The sequence below is a fragment of the Erpetoichthys calabaricus genome, chromosome 2, assembly GCF_900747795.2.
Source record: "Erpetoichthys calabaricus chromosome 2, fErpCal1.3, whole genome shotgun sequence".
Classification (NCBI taxonomy): domain Eukaryota; kingdom Metazoa; phylum Chordata; class Cladistia; order Polypteriformes; family Polypteridae; genus Erpetoichthys; species Erpetoichthys calabaricus.
This window is the reverse complement of record NC_041395.2, coordinates 198,759,588-198,773,602: the sequence shown is the minus strand read 5'-3', so window position 1 is coordinate 198,773,602 and position 14,015 is coordinate 198,759,588. Positions and strand designations below refer to the sequence as shown.

The following is a 14,015-nucleotide window of genomic DNA, read 5'->3' as shown; positions in this document are numbered from 1 at the left end:
AAATAAGCTTGTATGACAGTATCTTTCCAGTTTGGTGCAGATTCCAGGAACAGAAATGCTCAAGCAAAGAATATACAAAGGAACCTCGGTTTGCGAGCATAATTCGTTCCGGAAACGTGCTCGTAGTCCAAAGCACTTGTATATCAAAGTGAATTTCCCCATAAGAAATAATGGAAACTCGGATGATTTGTTCCACAACCCAAAACTATTCATATAAAAATGATTAATACAAAATATAAAGTAAAAATACATAACAAATTAACCTGCACTTTACCTTTGAAAAGAACCATGGCTGGTGTGAGTTTCTAAACTCTTGTGGGATTGCACCCAACGGGAAGAGCATCCCAAAGCAATCGCAGTCTCCCAGCGCTGTAGCAGTTCGCCGTAAAAGCGAATCCGAAAAGATCGCGGACATGCTATAAGCGCCTGCCATCGATGGGTGATACAAGGAACATTATAAATGCGCAGGGCCCTGCCTGGTTGCTGTGTCTGTGTATAGGAGAGCTGCAGGTCCCGCTACAACAAATAACCGCGCTGTTGTTGTTTCAAGCTGAATAAAGCTGGTGTTGCTAAAGTACTGAGTCTCGGCTTCGTATTTTAGGGTGCAAGGCGGGGACTCGCACACACAACCACGCACGCGAGCGAACACACACACACAGAGTCACAATACTAATGCTGCAGTAAATGGTATACGCTCATACGGATGTTGACTATATGAGTGAGGCACGCCGACTCAGACAGAGAATAGGAGACGATTGCCCACAATCCCGCAGCGAGAGAGAGAGAAGAACCATCAGCTCAGTTGTGATCACATGACGCTCAGCACACAAAACGTATACGTACTACCCGTACTGCAAGACCTCACTCGTTTATCAAGTCAAAATTTATTAAAAATTTTTGCTCGTCTTGCAAAACACTTGTAAACCAAGTTACTCGCAAACCGAGGTTCCACTGTACTGTTCTTGTATTAAGTATTGACTGTGTGCATCTTAAACTGGACTTGACACCTCTCCTTCTAAACTGTATTGTGTTTCTGAGTAATGTTGTGTGTGTGTGTATATACAGTGCATCCGGAAAGTATTCACAGCGCATCACTTTTTCCACATTTTGTTATTTTACAGCCTTATTCCAAAATGGATTAAATTCATTTTTTTCCTCAGAAGTCTACACACAACACCCCATAATGACAACGTGAAAAAAGTTTACTTGAGGTTTTTGCAAATTTATTACAAAAAAAAAACTGAGAAATCACATGTATATAAGTATTCACAGCCTTTGCTCAATACTTTGTCGATGCACCTTTGGCAGCAATTACAGCCTCAAGTCTTTTTGAATATGGTGCCCCAAGCTTGGCACACCTATCCTTGGCCAGTTTCGCCCATTCCTCTTTGCAGCACCTCTCAAGCTCCATCAGGTTGGATGGGAAGCGTCCGTGCACAGCCATTTTAAGATCTCTCCAGAGATGTTCAATCAGATTCAAGTCTGGGCTCTGGCTGGGCCACTCAAGGACATTCACAGAGTTGTCCTGAAGCCACTCCTTTGATATCTTGGCTGTGTGCTTAGGGTCGTTGTCCTGCTGAAAGATGAACCGTCGCCCCAGTCTGAGGTCCAGAGTGCTCTGGAGCAGGTTTTCATCCAGGATGTCTCTGTACATTGCTGCAGTCATCTTTCCCTTTATCCTGACTAGTCTCCCAGTCCCTGCCGCTGAAAAACATCCCCACAGCATGATGCTGCCACCACCATGCTTCACTGTAGGGTTGGTATTGGCCTGGTGATGAGCGGTGCCTGGTTTCCTCCAAACGTGACGCCTGGCATTCACACCAAAGAGTTCAATCTTTGTCTCATCAGACCAGAGAATTTTGTTTCTCATGGTCTGAGAGTCCTTCAGGTGCCTTTTGGCAAACTCCAGGCGGGCTGCCATGTGCCTTTTACTAAGGAGAGGCTTCCGTCTGGCCGCTGTACCATACAGGCCTGATTGGTGGATTGCTGCAGAGATGGTTGTCCTTCTGGAAGGTTCTCCTCTCTCCACAGAGGACCTCTGGAGCTCTGACAGAGTGACCATCGGGTTCTTGGTCACCTCCCTGACTAAGGCCCTTCTCCCCCGATCACTCGGTTTAGATGGCCGGCCAGCTCTAGGAAGAGTCCTGGTGGTTTTGAACTTTTTCCACTTACGGATGATGGAGGCCACTGTGCTCATTGGGACCTTCAAAGCAGCAGAAATTTTTCTGTAACCTTCCCTAGATTTGTGCCTCGAGACAATCCTGTCTCGGAGGTCTACAGACAATTCCTTTGACTTCATGCTTGGTTTGTGCTCTGACATGAACTGTCAACTGTGGAACCTTATGTAGACAGGTGTGTGCCTTTCCAAATCATGTCCAATCAACTGAATTTACCACAGGTGGACTCCAGTTAAGCTGCAGAAACATCTCAAGGATGATCAGGGGAAACAGGATGCACCTGAGCTCAATTTTGAGCTTCATGGCAAAGGCTGTGAATACTTATGTACATGTGCTTTCTCAGTTTTTTTTATTTTTAATAAATTTGCAAAAACCTCAAGTAAACTTTTTTCATGTTGTCATTATGGGGTGTTGTGTGTAGAATTCTGAGGAAAAAAATGAATTCATTTTGGAATAAGGCTGTAACATAACAAAATGTGGAAAAAGTGATGCGCTGTGAATACTTTCCGGATGCACTGTATATATAATATATTTTAGTATCTTGAGCCTTTTTTGCCTTTTACATTGAGAACTTGACATTTAAGAGGAGTAAAATCATAAAAAGCAAAAACTAGATCTTTATGAAGTGGGCACTGCTACAATGTGTTGTTTCTGGAATGACAAGTATGTATAAAACTAGGAAGTTTTTAATTTCTACTCCTATTTTCTGAACCTAATTTACATATCCAAATACTCTGATATTCACTTATTAAATATCCCATTATGAAATCTGTTGTATTTTCTGCCAGCCATAGTTTTCTAATATTTGTGTCTAACGTGCTGCTTAACTTGGGCATTCTCCATGAAATCTGTTGTATTTTCTGCCAGCCATAGTTTTCTAATATTTGTGTCTAACGTGCTGCTTAACTTGGGCATTCTCCAAGGGCTGCCATATCAACTCAAGAGGGATGTTTCTACTGTATTAGAATAACTATTCATGAACCTTATGGTTTAAGATTTGTACCTACCTAATGTTCAGTGCAAGTAAATGTTAAGTCTTTAGGGTATCCAATTTATATAAAAAAATATGCAGTTAATATTTATCATAAGGTGTAGTGTAGGTAGTATAGCGCAAAGCAGAATATGCACCAGTTAACCACAACATTAAAATCACCTGTCCTAATATTGTGTTGGTCCCCCTTGTGCCATCTTACACATCAAGCCATGGACCACACTAGTAGACCTCTGAAGGCGTCTGCGCTGTCTGACATCAAGACGTTATCATTCACAAGCAATTTTTGAAGTGTGGCAGGGCACCTTATTTTGCTGAAAGAAGCCACTGCTATCAGATACTACCATTGCCAAGAAAGTTTGAATGTGGTCTGCAATAATCTTTATCTAGGTGGTATGTCATCCCGCATGAATGCTAGGAACCAAGGTTTCCTAGCAGGATATTTCTAAGAGCATCACATCTGTCGACATGCTAACTTTGCATAATGTATCCTTCTGGCCATCTGTCCCCCAGGTAAATGGCACGCATGCAGTTTCCCATCCATGTGATCTTTTATTTAAAAAAAAAAAAAAACAGGGATTCATCAGACCCTTCTTTTGCACCATGCTCTATTTATAATGCTCACATTCCCATTGAGGTTGCTTTTGACCGAGGGCAGTGGTCAACTTGGGCATTCTGGCCTTCTGTGCCTCTGGTGCCACATATGCAGCAAACTGTTATGCACTGTGTGTTCTGACACATTTCTGTCATGGCCAGCATTGTTATGCTGCAATTTTTGTGCCACATTACCTCTTCTGTGGGATCTTAAGAGACAGGCTAACCCTCACCTTGGACCACTTGGCTACTAATTCCTGCATACCAGCAACACCGCACAAGACCAGCTGTTTGAGATGTTCTGATCTAGTCATCTAGGCATTACAGATTGGCTGGCTGTTGTCAGAGTTGCTCAAATCTATAGTTAAGCTTGCCCATTTTTTTCCTACTTCCCTCACATCACCTTGAAGTGCGGACTGTTCAACTTGCTGCCTAATATATCCCACCCGTTGACAGGTGCCTTCATAATGAATCAGTGTTGTTCATCGTTTTCTGGCTGATCAGTGTATGTATATTTTATACAGGGGCCCAAACCAATATGAATTGAGGTTTGCAAATATGAAATCTTAGTTTGAATTATCATGGGATTGTGGTAAACAACTTTTTGTATTTCTGTAATAAATCTTGCACAACATTTTATAAAAGAGGGATTGCATGGGGCCCCTAGCAGATCACAATAGCCTCCATTCGGCTGTTAAAAAAAAAAAAAAAAAAAAAATACCTGCTGTATGTGCCACCTTTCAATCCTCCCCCTGGGGCGAGGTTTCCTCTTGAAAGATGAAACACAGTAAACTTTGTGCCACTCACACAAACAAATAGAAAACCTATCCTTAGTCGTTTGAGAAAAATAGTACCAGGAATATGTGATAAAATTACTATTTTTGGATTCCTTTTATTGTCCCAAACATGCATCAGAGATGTGGAAGGCATGTTTTCTTTTATCAAAACTCGAAGAGGACATATTTGGCAAGTTTTTATGCTTTTATTTTCCATTGGGGCCCTGTTCCTCATAGAGTTCATTATAAAAAGCTAGGACTGGCCATGTGTGTATGTATGCATGCATATATACCATGTTTGTTGAGAAATAACTTTGACTTGAAAAAGACTTTTATGTAATGTGATAAGTTAAAGTAAAATATGAAAAGAAACAAAATAAGCTCAGAAAAATGTTGAAACGTGATAACTATGGAAGTATAATGCATAGAAAACAGCAATGCAGAATAAAAAAAAATGGTGTTTTGCACCTCATAAACAAAAGAAGCTCATCTGTGTGTCATGTTCTACATGCTATACAAACCAGGAATGAAGGGCTGCATTCATATAGCACTGACTGTGATGGGCCTATTGCTATTTATAGGCTATCAAGAAAGGGGCATGCACAATGGTGCTGGATGGTTCACATGCTATCACTAAATATGACAAGTTACTTTCACTTGGTTAAAGTGACATGGTCCGGTCACTAGTCCAGTCACATTAGCAGTTGTGTTTGGCAAATTTGACTTACTCCATGACTAGAAGTCGTGTAAAGTATCTTTAGCTTAAGGTAGAGCAAGTGCCACTGTGGACACTTAGAAGAACAGCGACAAAATATGGAAAAGGCTTGATAATGGCAAATTAAAAATAATTACTGTAATTAAGAAGCAATAGTTGAGAACAACACAGAACTACTATACCTCAGCAGCATCTTTACTAGGGGCATCCTATAGTGTAAAAAAAAAAAAAAAAAAAAAATTGATTTAAATGCCAAGAGCAACCCAATTCCTCTGGTATTGGTTGGTAGATCATGCCAGAGTTTGTGTTTACTGCTCTGGTTTTATTTTTACTCAGAATTTTATGATCCAGCTGTAAAGGAAATAGATTTCCAGCTGCCTTGTAATTTATTCCTTTTTCGTTTTGTATTTGCTTTAAATAACTATCATGGAAAATGGTAATCTGCTGATTATAGACACATTTTACACATCTGCATATGTGGTGGTCCTTTTACTGCATGGTCTTTGTAAATGGAGTCCTGCGTACTAGGTTTTTAGTCTGTGCATGCTTTGAAAAATGCTGTTAGTCATTTTATTTTCTCCCCCATTGGCATTCCAAACTGTTATTTAAACAATCTTGGATATCTTTTCCACATTTTTTCACCATTTGTATTGACACACATCATCTTTGCTGAATGATTGTGAATATGAATATTTTTGGTTCGAATATTCTCAGTCACAGTGGAAAATATGTTTGGAAAATGTGTCTTGGGATTTAAAAAGCTGTTTGGGAGATACTATTGCCTCAATTTAATTTTATGTCAGTAGTGAAAATACAGATAATACAACAGTATTGATTCAGAATATGTAATATTTGAAGACTTAAAAAATATAAAATTGCATTTCAAGATTGTTGCCACTGTAATTTCATGATGGAACAAATAAGCAGTGATGCTTAATGCATGTATATCACGGGGGGGTGGGGGAGGCTACAACTTTATAAAAATACATTCGACTGAGGAAAGTGATTCTGTACTAAATAAAACAAGACATTTTGTAGAATTGAAAAGCTTCTAAGCTCGAAATAGAGCTAAATACCTCTGTGAGCCCTTGCTAAAATGTAACTTTCAGAATCTGTTCAAGCCTCATACTCCACTAACAATTTTCTGTATGACTAAATATATTCATCTGTCTCTTGCTTGCAGCAGTACTATGCCAACCGTCAGCCACCACCAAGCAGTGCTTCCAGAGTGCCTGCAAGTACGGCACCCCGGGCAGTGACTCCTACACATGTATATCAGACTGGTTCCCAGATGATGATGATTCCACAGCCTCTTCCTTTTCCTGCTTCACAAGGTTCTGCATATTATATTCAGGGAGGACAGGTGAGATGTTTGTACTTGTACATTAGTGTGCAGGAATTAGTGATTATTCTTTTTTAAATTCTATAGTTGTGTAGGTCATTTAAAGAAAGAACTTGTGCATGATGAAGATGTAATGTGTATCTTGTAGCTCAGGATGTAATGTTTTGCTTTTTTCCCCCCACTTTACCTATGCTTGCAATTTTGACTTCTCAGATTACATTTATCCTTTCTGGTCTTCATCTCTGGTGTTTCTCATACTGCTCTGAGTATTAATATTTTCTTTTTATTATTTATATATAATATATGCAAACGTGTGTGTATGTATGGTTTGCAGAATTTTCAAGATAATAGGAGGAAACATTTGTAGAAACATGAGGCCGTGAAGTATGTATCAATTTCTTTAAAGCACCATTTAGTATGAGTAAATTTCCTTTAGTTAAAGCAATCTTTCCTCCAAAACTGTTGCGTTTTAAATATCTACAGCTGATACACTTGTTTATTGGCTAAAACATAAGAAGCCTAGATGTCCAGGATTGTTTAATGATAGTAATTTCTTAAGAGAATATGAATATGCCTTTCTTTATTGTATACTAAAAGGTGAGGCATGGCATTTTTATGTATTTTATAACATCTTGGAGTAAAGTAGTATGTGTATTGTGTTTCCTTTTGACTTCTCGGAACAGAAGATAATCTTTATCCAATATTAAAAACTTAAGTTAAATGATGAAATATGAGCACACTGATATTTTTCACTTTGAACATGGTGTTTTCAAATCATCATGGGTTTTTAGTCCAACTAAACCTTAAAAGTACTAAGTGCTGCTTTTATTGACTCTTGGTTATACCTTTTACTTTCCTTTTAGTACCGCTCCACTTACGTTGCACCAACACAGCAGTATCCTGTGCCGACAGGGACACCCAGCTTCTACCCTAGCTCCAGTCCAGCAGAATATGGTACTTATGGTAGGTGGCTTGTTTCTGAGAAATTGGTTGCATTTTTCATGATTGGTATACACTGTCATTTGTTTGGTCAGGGGGAAAAGTCAATTCCTAGACAACTTTAACTTTAAATGTTTCACAGTAGCTTTCTTCACCTGAAAGAGATGAGCGTGACAACACCAGCATATACAAAAGTGGGTCCCCACCCCCTTTTTCTTTTTGTAGTTGGAGTGAGTGGCGATATTCTGTAGTATGTTCTTTTAACTGGAACAGAGGTGGTTGTAGTGTTGTGGTGAGGGTTCTTGCCTTTCAGACAGGAATTTGGATTAATTTCTTGTCTATTACACTGAACCCTTTTTTACCAAGTATTTCCTGAAGTATGTCTTTGTCATGACTCCAAGCTGGACTGGGATACCCTTGCGTTTTTAAGTATATCTACAATTTGTCCTGATAAAAATAGGCAGTGAAACAGCTTTAGTCTATATGCACTGGTTTATTTGTAACAGAGCAGCACAGGGCCAGGCAATAACAATTTAAAAGAAATACGTGGCAACTTTTCACTTTAATAACACACTGACAGTTTTTGGCTCCTGTTTGAATTATTCATATCAGTTTAATTAAAATAACTTGATTCTCCTTGCAGTGAAATTGGACTCGCCTGCAATAAATTGCTATTCCTGACGTGGCATGAAGTTATTGTTGATTAACCAATAAAATGATAGCTTTAATGCTTTAGTACTTCATTTCCTATTCCTTTTTTACAATGTTGAGGCCATTTAAAAAAAAAAAAAAAAAAAAAAAAAAAAAAAGGATCAAACTTACAGACACGGAAAGGGTATAAGCTGGCTATCTCCAGAAACCTTGACCTTCCTGTTTCCACAGTTCACAATGTTAAGAAATTTGTTGCACAAAGGACTATCAAGAACCTTCCAAGATGAAGTGAGTAGAGAGAGTGGTCGTCTTTGATGTGTAGAATGAACTGTCGAAAAACTATGTAAAAGTTCCAGTGAGCCTAAAGATGATATGATGTGACAGGCGTGTGGCTGTCAGTCTGGATTGAAATTGACAGAAAAGGGCTTTATTGGATAGCACAGTGAATGATCCTGATGTTGAAAGGCTAACGCAAAATGGCACAGCTTTTCTTAGCAGATATCTAGTATACTGAAAAGAGGCCCAGATTGGAATTAGTAAGAGTTTAAGAGAAGTGACACTATTATTACTTACTACAGAATGAACAACCTAATTAACTGATACCACCAAATGTTTCTTGTAGCCATCTATAAATTTTATACATCAGCTATGATTGTTTCCAGGGTAACTTTTTTTTTTTTTTTTACACCAGTGGCAGATTTCATCTATTGTAAATGGCCGTCAATTCCTTGAGACGTCATGATTTAATACAGTCGAGGCCTCCCGTTTCTAAGGCAGCAAAATGGTCCCACTGCATTATGGGAGGGTGTTCTTTTTGTTATAAGTTTAATTTTTTTGCATGCAAATGTATTAGTTGTCTGCATTGCCAAAGAGCTTACTTTTCCCAGAAGAATTGTGGCTTCTTTTTGTATGTCTTTGAGCACTGGAATTATCCTTGACCTTGGCCCATAAAGTCCTCCTTTGTTTTATTGTGCAAAGTATGGTATGGGTTGAAACCATCATTCCAGATTGCTCCAGGTCAACCTTTTGATCTGTTTACATGTTGTGGTGTATTTTCTGTATCCAATGGTTCTCGCTCACCTTTGAAGAACTTCTCACCATGTCCTGAGAGATTCTTGACAGTTCTGTGAGTAGAAAACCTAATCACATTGCAAACTGTGGATACAGGAATCCTAAGGTCTTTGGAGATTGCCTTGTACCATTTTTGCATTATGATGATTGGTGAATATGGCCTTTTCTGATTGTCTTGTGCAGCTCACTTGTCTTCTCCCTGTTCCTTTTTCACAGTGGTGTGAATGTGGCCTTTAAAAACATTAAATCCAATGATCAAAGGCGAATCTAGGTTTATTATGATGGGAGTATAGTAATCATGTACAGGTCATATTGTACCCAACCCATTTATATATCTATATTGTGCAGGTATTTTTGTTGTTGTATACCTTTCAACATAATATACAAGGTGAGCCAAAGTGAATTACCACATGTCTCAAGGTCATTGCACGAGGTAGTGGTGGCTGAGTGGGTTGGAGTGGGGTTACTTTGATGGGGGGGGGGGGGGGGGGTGTGGCGACAGCAATGGTCACTGTCACTTGAGAATGTTACATTGCAATGCTAGAGAACTTCTTGTAACCCCATCTGGAAGAAATGGATGTGGTGGATGCCTGGTTTCAGCAGGATGAAGCAATAGCTGATACAGCGCGGACATGCAAATTCTGTGGGAGATGTTTCAGAGGAAGCAGATCTCCCTGCACGGGGATGTCGGGTGGCCTTCATGTTCACCTGATCTTGTTCTGTGTGATTTTTCTTCTTATGGGGTTATCTTGAGTCGCAGATACACACGATGACCTCAAAATTTTGAAGCCCTCAAGGACGCGGTTCGCCACGGAGTTGCCACTATTCCACTGGAAATGGTCGAATGAGTCATGCGAGCGTTCAGAAATAGTCTCGGATGAATGTGTCGCTAATGATGGCCACCACTTTGAAGACATTTTTAAAACAGTGGAAAAAAATCGATATTTTGTATACCCTTTTTTGTATCGTAATGAAATTTATTTTATCTTGTAGCATTTTTATAGAGTAAACATTTGAAATATGGTACTTTTTTGGTCCACCCAGTATTGTGTCAATAAAAGGTTATTTCCTGTTTTTTCTTGAGATATTGTTTATAACATACCTAAAATGCAAGGGCACCAATGTTGACCACAACTGTAAAAGTAACCGTAAATGAACTGCTTGATTTATTTATCATCTGTATCAGTAAATGATGCAAGATGAATGGATGCAGTACTACACCAGCCTGTGACATTCAGTTCAAATATTTAGATCACTTCTTTCTGCACACTGTTGTCAAATGCATCCACTTAAAATTAAATCTAATTTTTTAGCCATTAATCTACACTCTGTCCCATCCATCCATCCATCCATTTTCCAACCCGCTGAATCCGAACACAGGGTCACGGGGGTCTGCTGGAGCCAATCCCAGCCAACACAGGGCACAAGGCAGGGAACCAATCCCGGGCAGGGTGCCAACCCACCACAGGGCACACACAAACACACCCACACACCAAGCACACACTAGGGCCAATTTAGAATCGCCAATTCACCAAAATGAGCAAATTAAAGCATGTTATCAGTTACATTTGCAAGTTTATTAAGTCAAAAACTGAAATCTGTTGTTCATATATGTACTCAGTATTTTGTAGAAGCCCTTTGACTGGAATTATGGCTTTGAGTTTTTAAGTCTCTATTAGCTTTGCATATCCTGATTTGAGCAATTCATCTTATTCTTTGCAGATCCTCTCAATCTCCATGATATTGGATGGGAAGCATCTGCAAACTGCTTCATGTTTAAGGATGGGCTTAGTCTATGTCACTCAAGGACAGTCAGACTTGTCCCAAAGCCATTCCAGCATTGTCTTGGCTTATCTGCTTAGGGCCTTAGTCATAAAGAAAGGTGGAACATGGCCCCAGTCTGCATTCATCTGTCCCTCAATTGTGACCACTGTCTTCCCTTAATGCTGAAAAGCACCCATTTAAAATGAAGATGCCAGCACCTTGCTTAACTGTAGGAATGGTGTATCAGTGCTTGGTTTCACCAGATGTAGTTCATGGAGGTCTGCCAAAGGAGTTTTTGTCCCATCAGACGTTGTTTGGCCAACTCCTATCAGGCTGTCAAATGCTTGTTACTGTAGAGTGGCTTCCATCTAGCCACTCTACCATAAATGCATGGCTGATGGAGTGCTGCGGAGATGGTTGTCCTTTCTAGTAGTTTTTTTTCCCTCACCAGAGGGCTTATGAAGCTCAGAGTGGTCATCAAGTTCTTTGCCACATCCCTGACCAATACCTTTTTTTCCTTTTAATTCAAACTCTAGGAAAAGTTCTTGTGGTTCCGAATTTCTATTTCACAACTATTGAGGCCTCTGTGCCCCTGGAAGCCTTTATAAATGGTTTTACACACTTGTCCTGATGTATGTTGAGTGCCATGTTCATATTGTGGCAAGACAAAGTTCCTTAGACATTTTTTGTCCTGACAAGCTATGCTGTGTGAATTGTGGAACTTGATATATACACCTCTGTGCCCTTCTGAAGTTGTATTCACATCCCTGTGCCTTTCTGAATTATGTCCAGTCAATTCAGTTTGCTACAGGTTGACTCCAGTCAAGTTCTGTACGCGTCTCTAGGATAAAGCATACAAGGTACACCTAAGTCAAAAACAAATCCGTCATTTATATGAATTTGAAGTCTTTTCTGAAAACGTGTTTGTCATTATGGATTAAGTTTAGATGTACAGAAATGGCAAATATGGTATATTTAATTTTAAATAGATAAGTGCAGAAACTGAATGGTTGGTATGTTCTAAATCAGCTGTTTATATAACAAATCCTGGAGATTGCTGTTGTCCAAAGACATCAATGCTAAAGTATTGCCATTTGTAATGAGTGAGAGAAACCAATCCTAAGACATGCCTTTCATTGGGTTGTCTGGTGGCACTGCACAGTATAGGACAGGAGTTCATTGCTGCAGACTTTGGGAACGGATGTGTTTAAATAAGTTCTGTGCTTAGGGTCAAAGTACTATATCCCTGAAGGCGATTACAAGAGGTTTACCTGCATTGTGTTTGTACCGGAATCATCGCATTTGATGAATTAAACATATTTGAGTTTCAGCACTCTGACCTTCCTTACAGCTACGTTTTCATAAATTAGGGATGAAGTTCATAGATGCTTGCTGAAATTTACAGGTGCTGGTCATAAAATTAGAATATCATGACAAAGTTGATTTATTTCAGTAATTCCGTTCAAAAAGTGAAATTTGTATATTGTATATATTGTATCATTCATTACACACAGACTGATGTATTTCAAATGTTTATTTCTTTTAATGTTGATGATTATAACTGACAACTAATCAATTAAGACCAATGCAAAAAAAGGATTTTTAGAAATGTTGGCCAACTGAACGGTATGAACATGAAAAGTATGAGCATGTACAGCACTCAATATTTAGTTAGGGCTCCTTTGGCCTGGATTACTGCAGCAATGCGGCGTGGCATGGAGTCGATCAGTCTGTGGCACTGCTCAGGTGTTATGAGAGCCCATGTTGTTCTGATAGTGGCCTTCAGCACTTCTGAATTGCTGGGTCTGGCGTATTGCATCTTTTTCTTCACAATACCCCATAGATTTTCTATGGGGTTAAGGTCAGGCGAGTTTGCTGGCCAATCAAGAACAGGGATACCATGGTCCTTAAACCAGGTACTGGTAGCTTTAGCACTGTGTGCAGGTGCCAGGTCCTGTTGGAAAATGAAATCTGCATCTCCATAAAGTTCGTCAGCAGCAGGAAGCATGAAGTGCTCTAAAACTTCCTGGTAGACGGCTGCATTGACCTTGGACCTCAGAAAACACAATGGACCAACACCAGCAGATGACATGGCACCCCAAACCATCACTGACTGTGGAAACTTTACGCTGGACCTCAAGCAAAGTGGATTCTGTGCCTCTCCTCTCTTCCTCCAGACTCTGGGACCTTGATTTCCAAAGGAAATGCAAAATTTACTTTCATCAGAGAACATAACTTTGGACCACTCAGCAGCAGTCCAAAAGCGAGACGCTTCTGACGCTGTCTGTTGTTCAAGGGTGGCTTGACACAAGGAATGCGACAGCTTAAACCCATGTCTTGCATACGTCTGTACGTGGTGGTTCTTGAAGCACTGACTCCAGCTGCAGTCCACTCTTTGTGAATCTCCCCTACATTTTTAAATGGGTTTTGTTTCACAATCCTCTCCAGGGTGCAGTTATCCCTATTGCTTGTACACTTTTTTCTACCACCTTTTGTCCTTCCCTTCACTTCTCTATTAATGTGCTTGGACACAGAGCTCTGTGAACAGCCAGCCTCTTTAGCAATGACCTTTTGTGTCTTGCCCTCCTTGTGCAAGGTGTCAATGGTCGTCTTTTGGACAACTGTGAAGTCAGCAGTCTTCCCTGTGATTGTGTAGCCTACAGAACTAGACTGAGAGACCATTTAAAGGCTTTTGCAGGTGTTTTGAGTTAATTGGCTGATTAGAGTGTGGCACCAGGTGTCTTCAATATTGAACCTTTTCACAATATTCTAATTTTCTGAGATACTGAATTTGGGACTTTCATTAGTTGTCAGTTATAATCATCAAAATTAAAAGAAATAAACATTTGATTAAACATCGGTCTGTGTGTAATGAATGAATCTAATATACAAGTTTCACTTTTTGAATGGAATTACTGAAATAAATCAACTTTGTCATGATATTCTAATTTTATGACTAGCACCTGTATACTAAAGAACACTCCCCACTGCCTAA

The 14,015-nt window shown here is 39.6% G+C and overlaps 1 protein-coding gene across 4 annotated transcripts in view; it reads left to right on the top strand.

Annotated features, from left to right (window-relative positions):
- eif4g1a (eukaryotic translation initiation factor 4 gamma, 1a) overlaps nt 1-14,015 on the top strand; it is a 116,756-nt gene that overhangs the window by 41,411 nt on the left and 61,330 nt on the right. For all 4 annotated transcript variants that reach the window (XM_028794992.2, XM_028794991.2, XM_051923784.1 and 1 more), the window contains 2 exons: nt 6,437-6,616; nt 7,459-7,558. In XM_028794992.2, the coding sequence (XP_028650825.1) occupies nt 6,437-6,616; nt 7,459-7,558 (280 nt within the window). The remainder of the gene's footprint in view (nt 1-6,436; nt 6,617-7,458; nt 7,559-14,015) is intronic.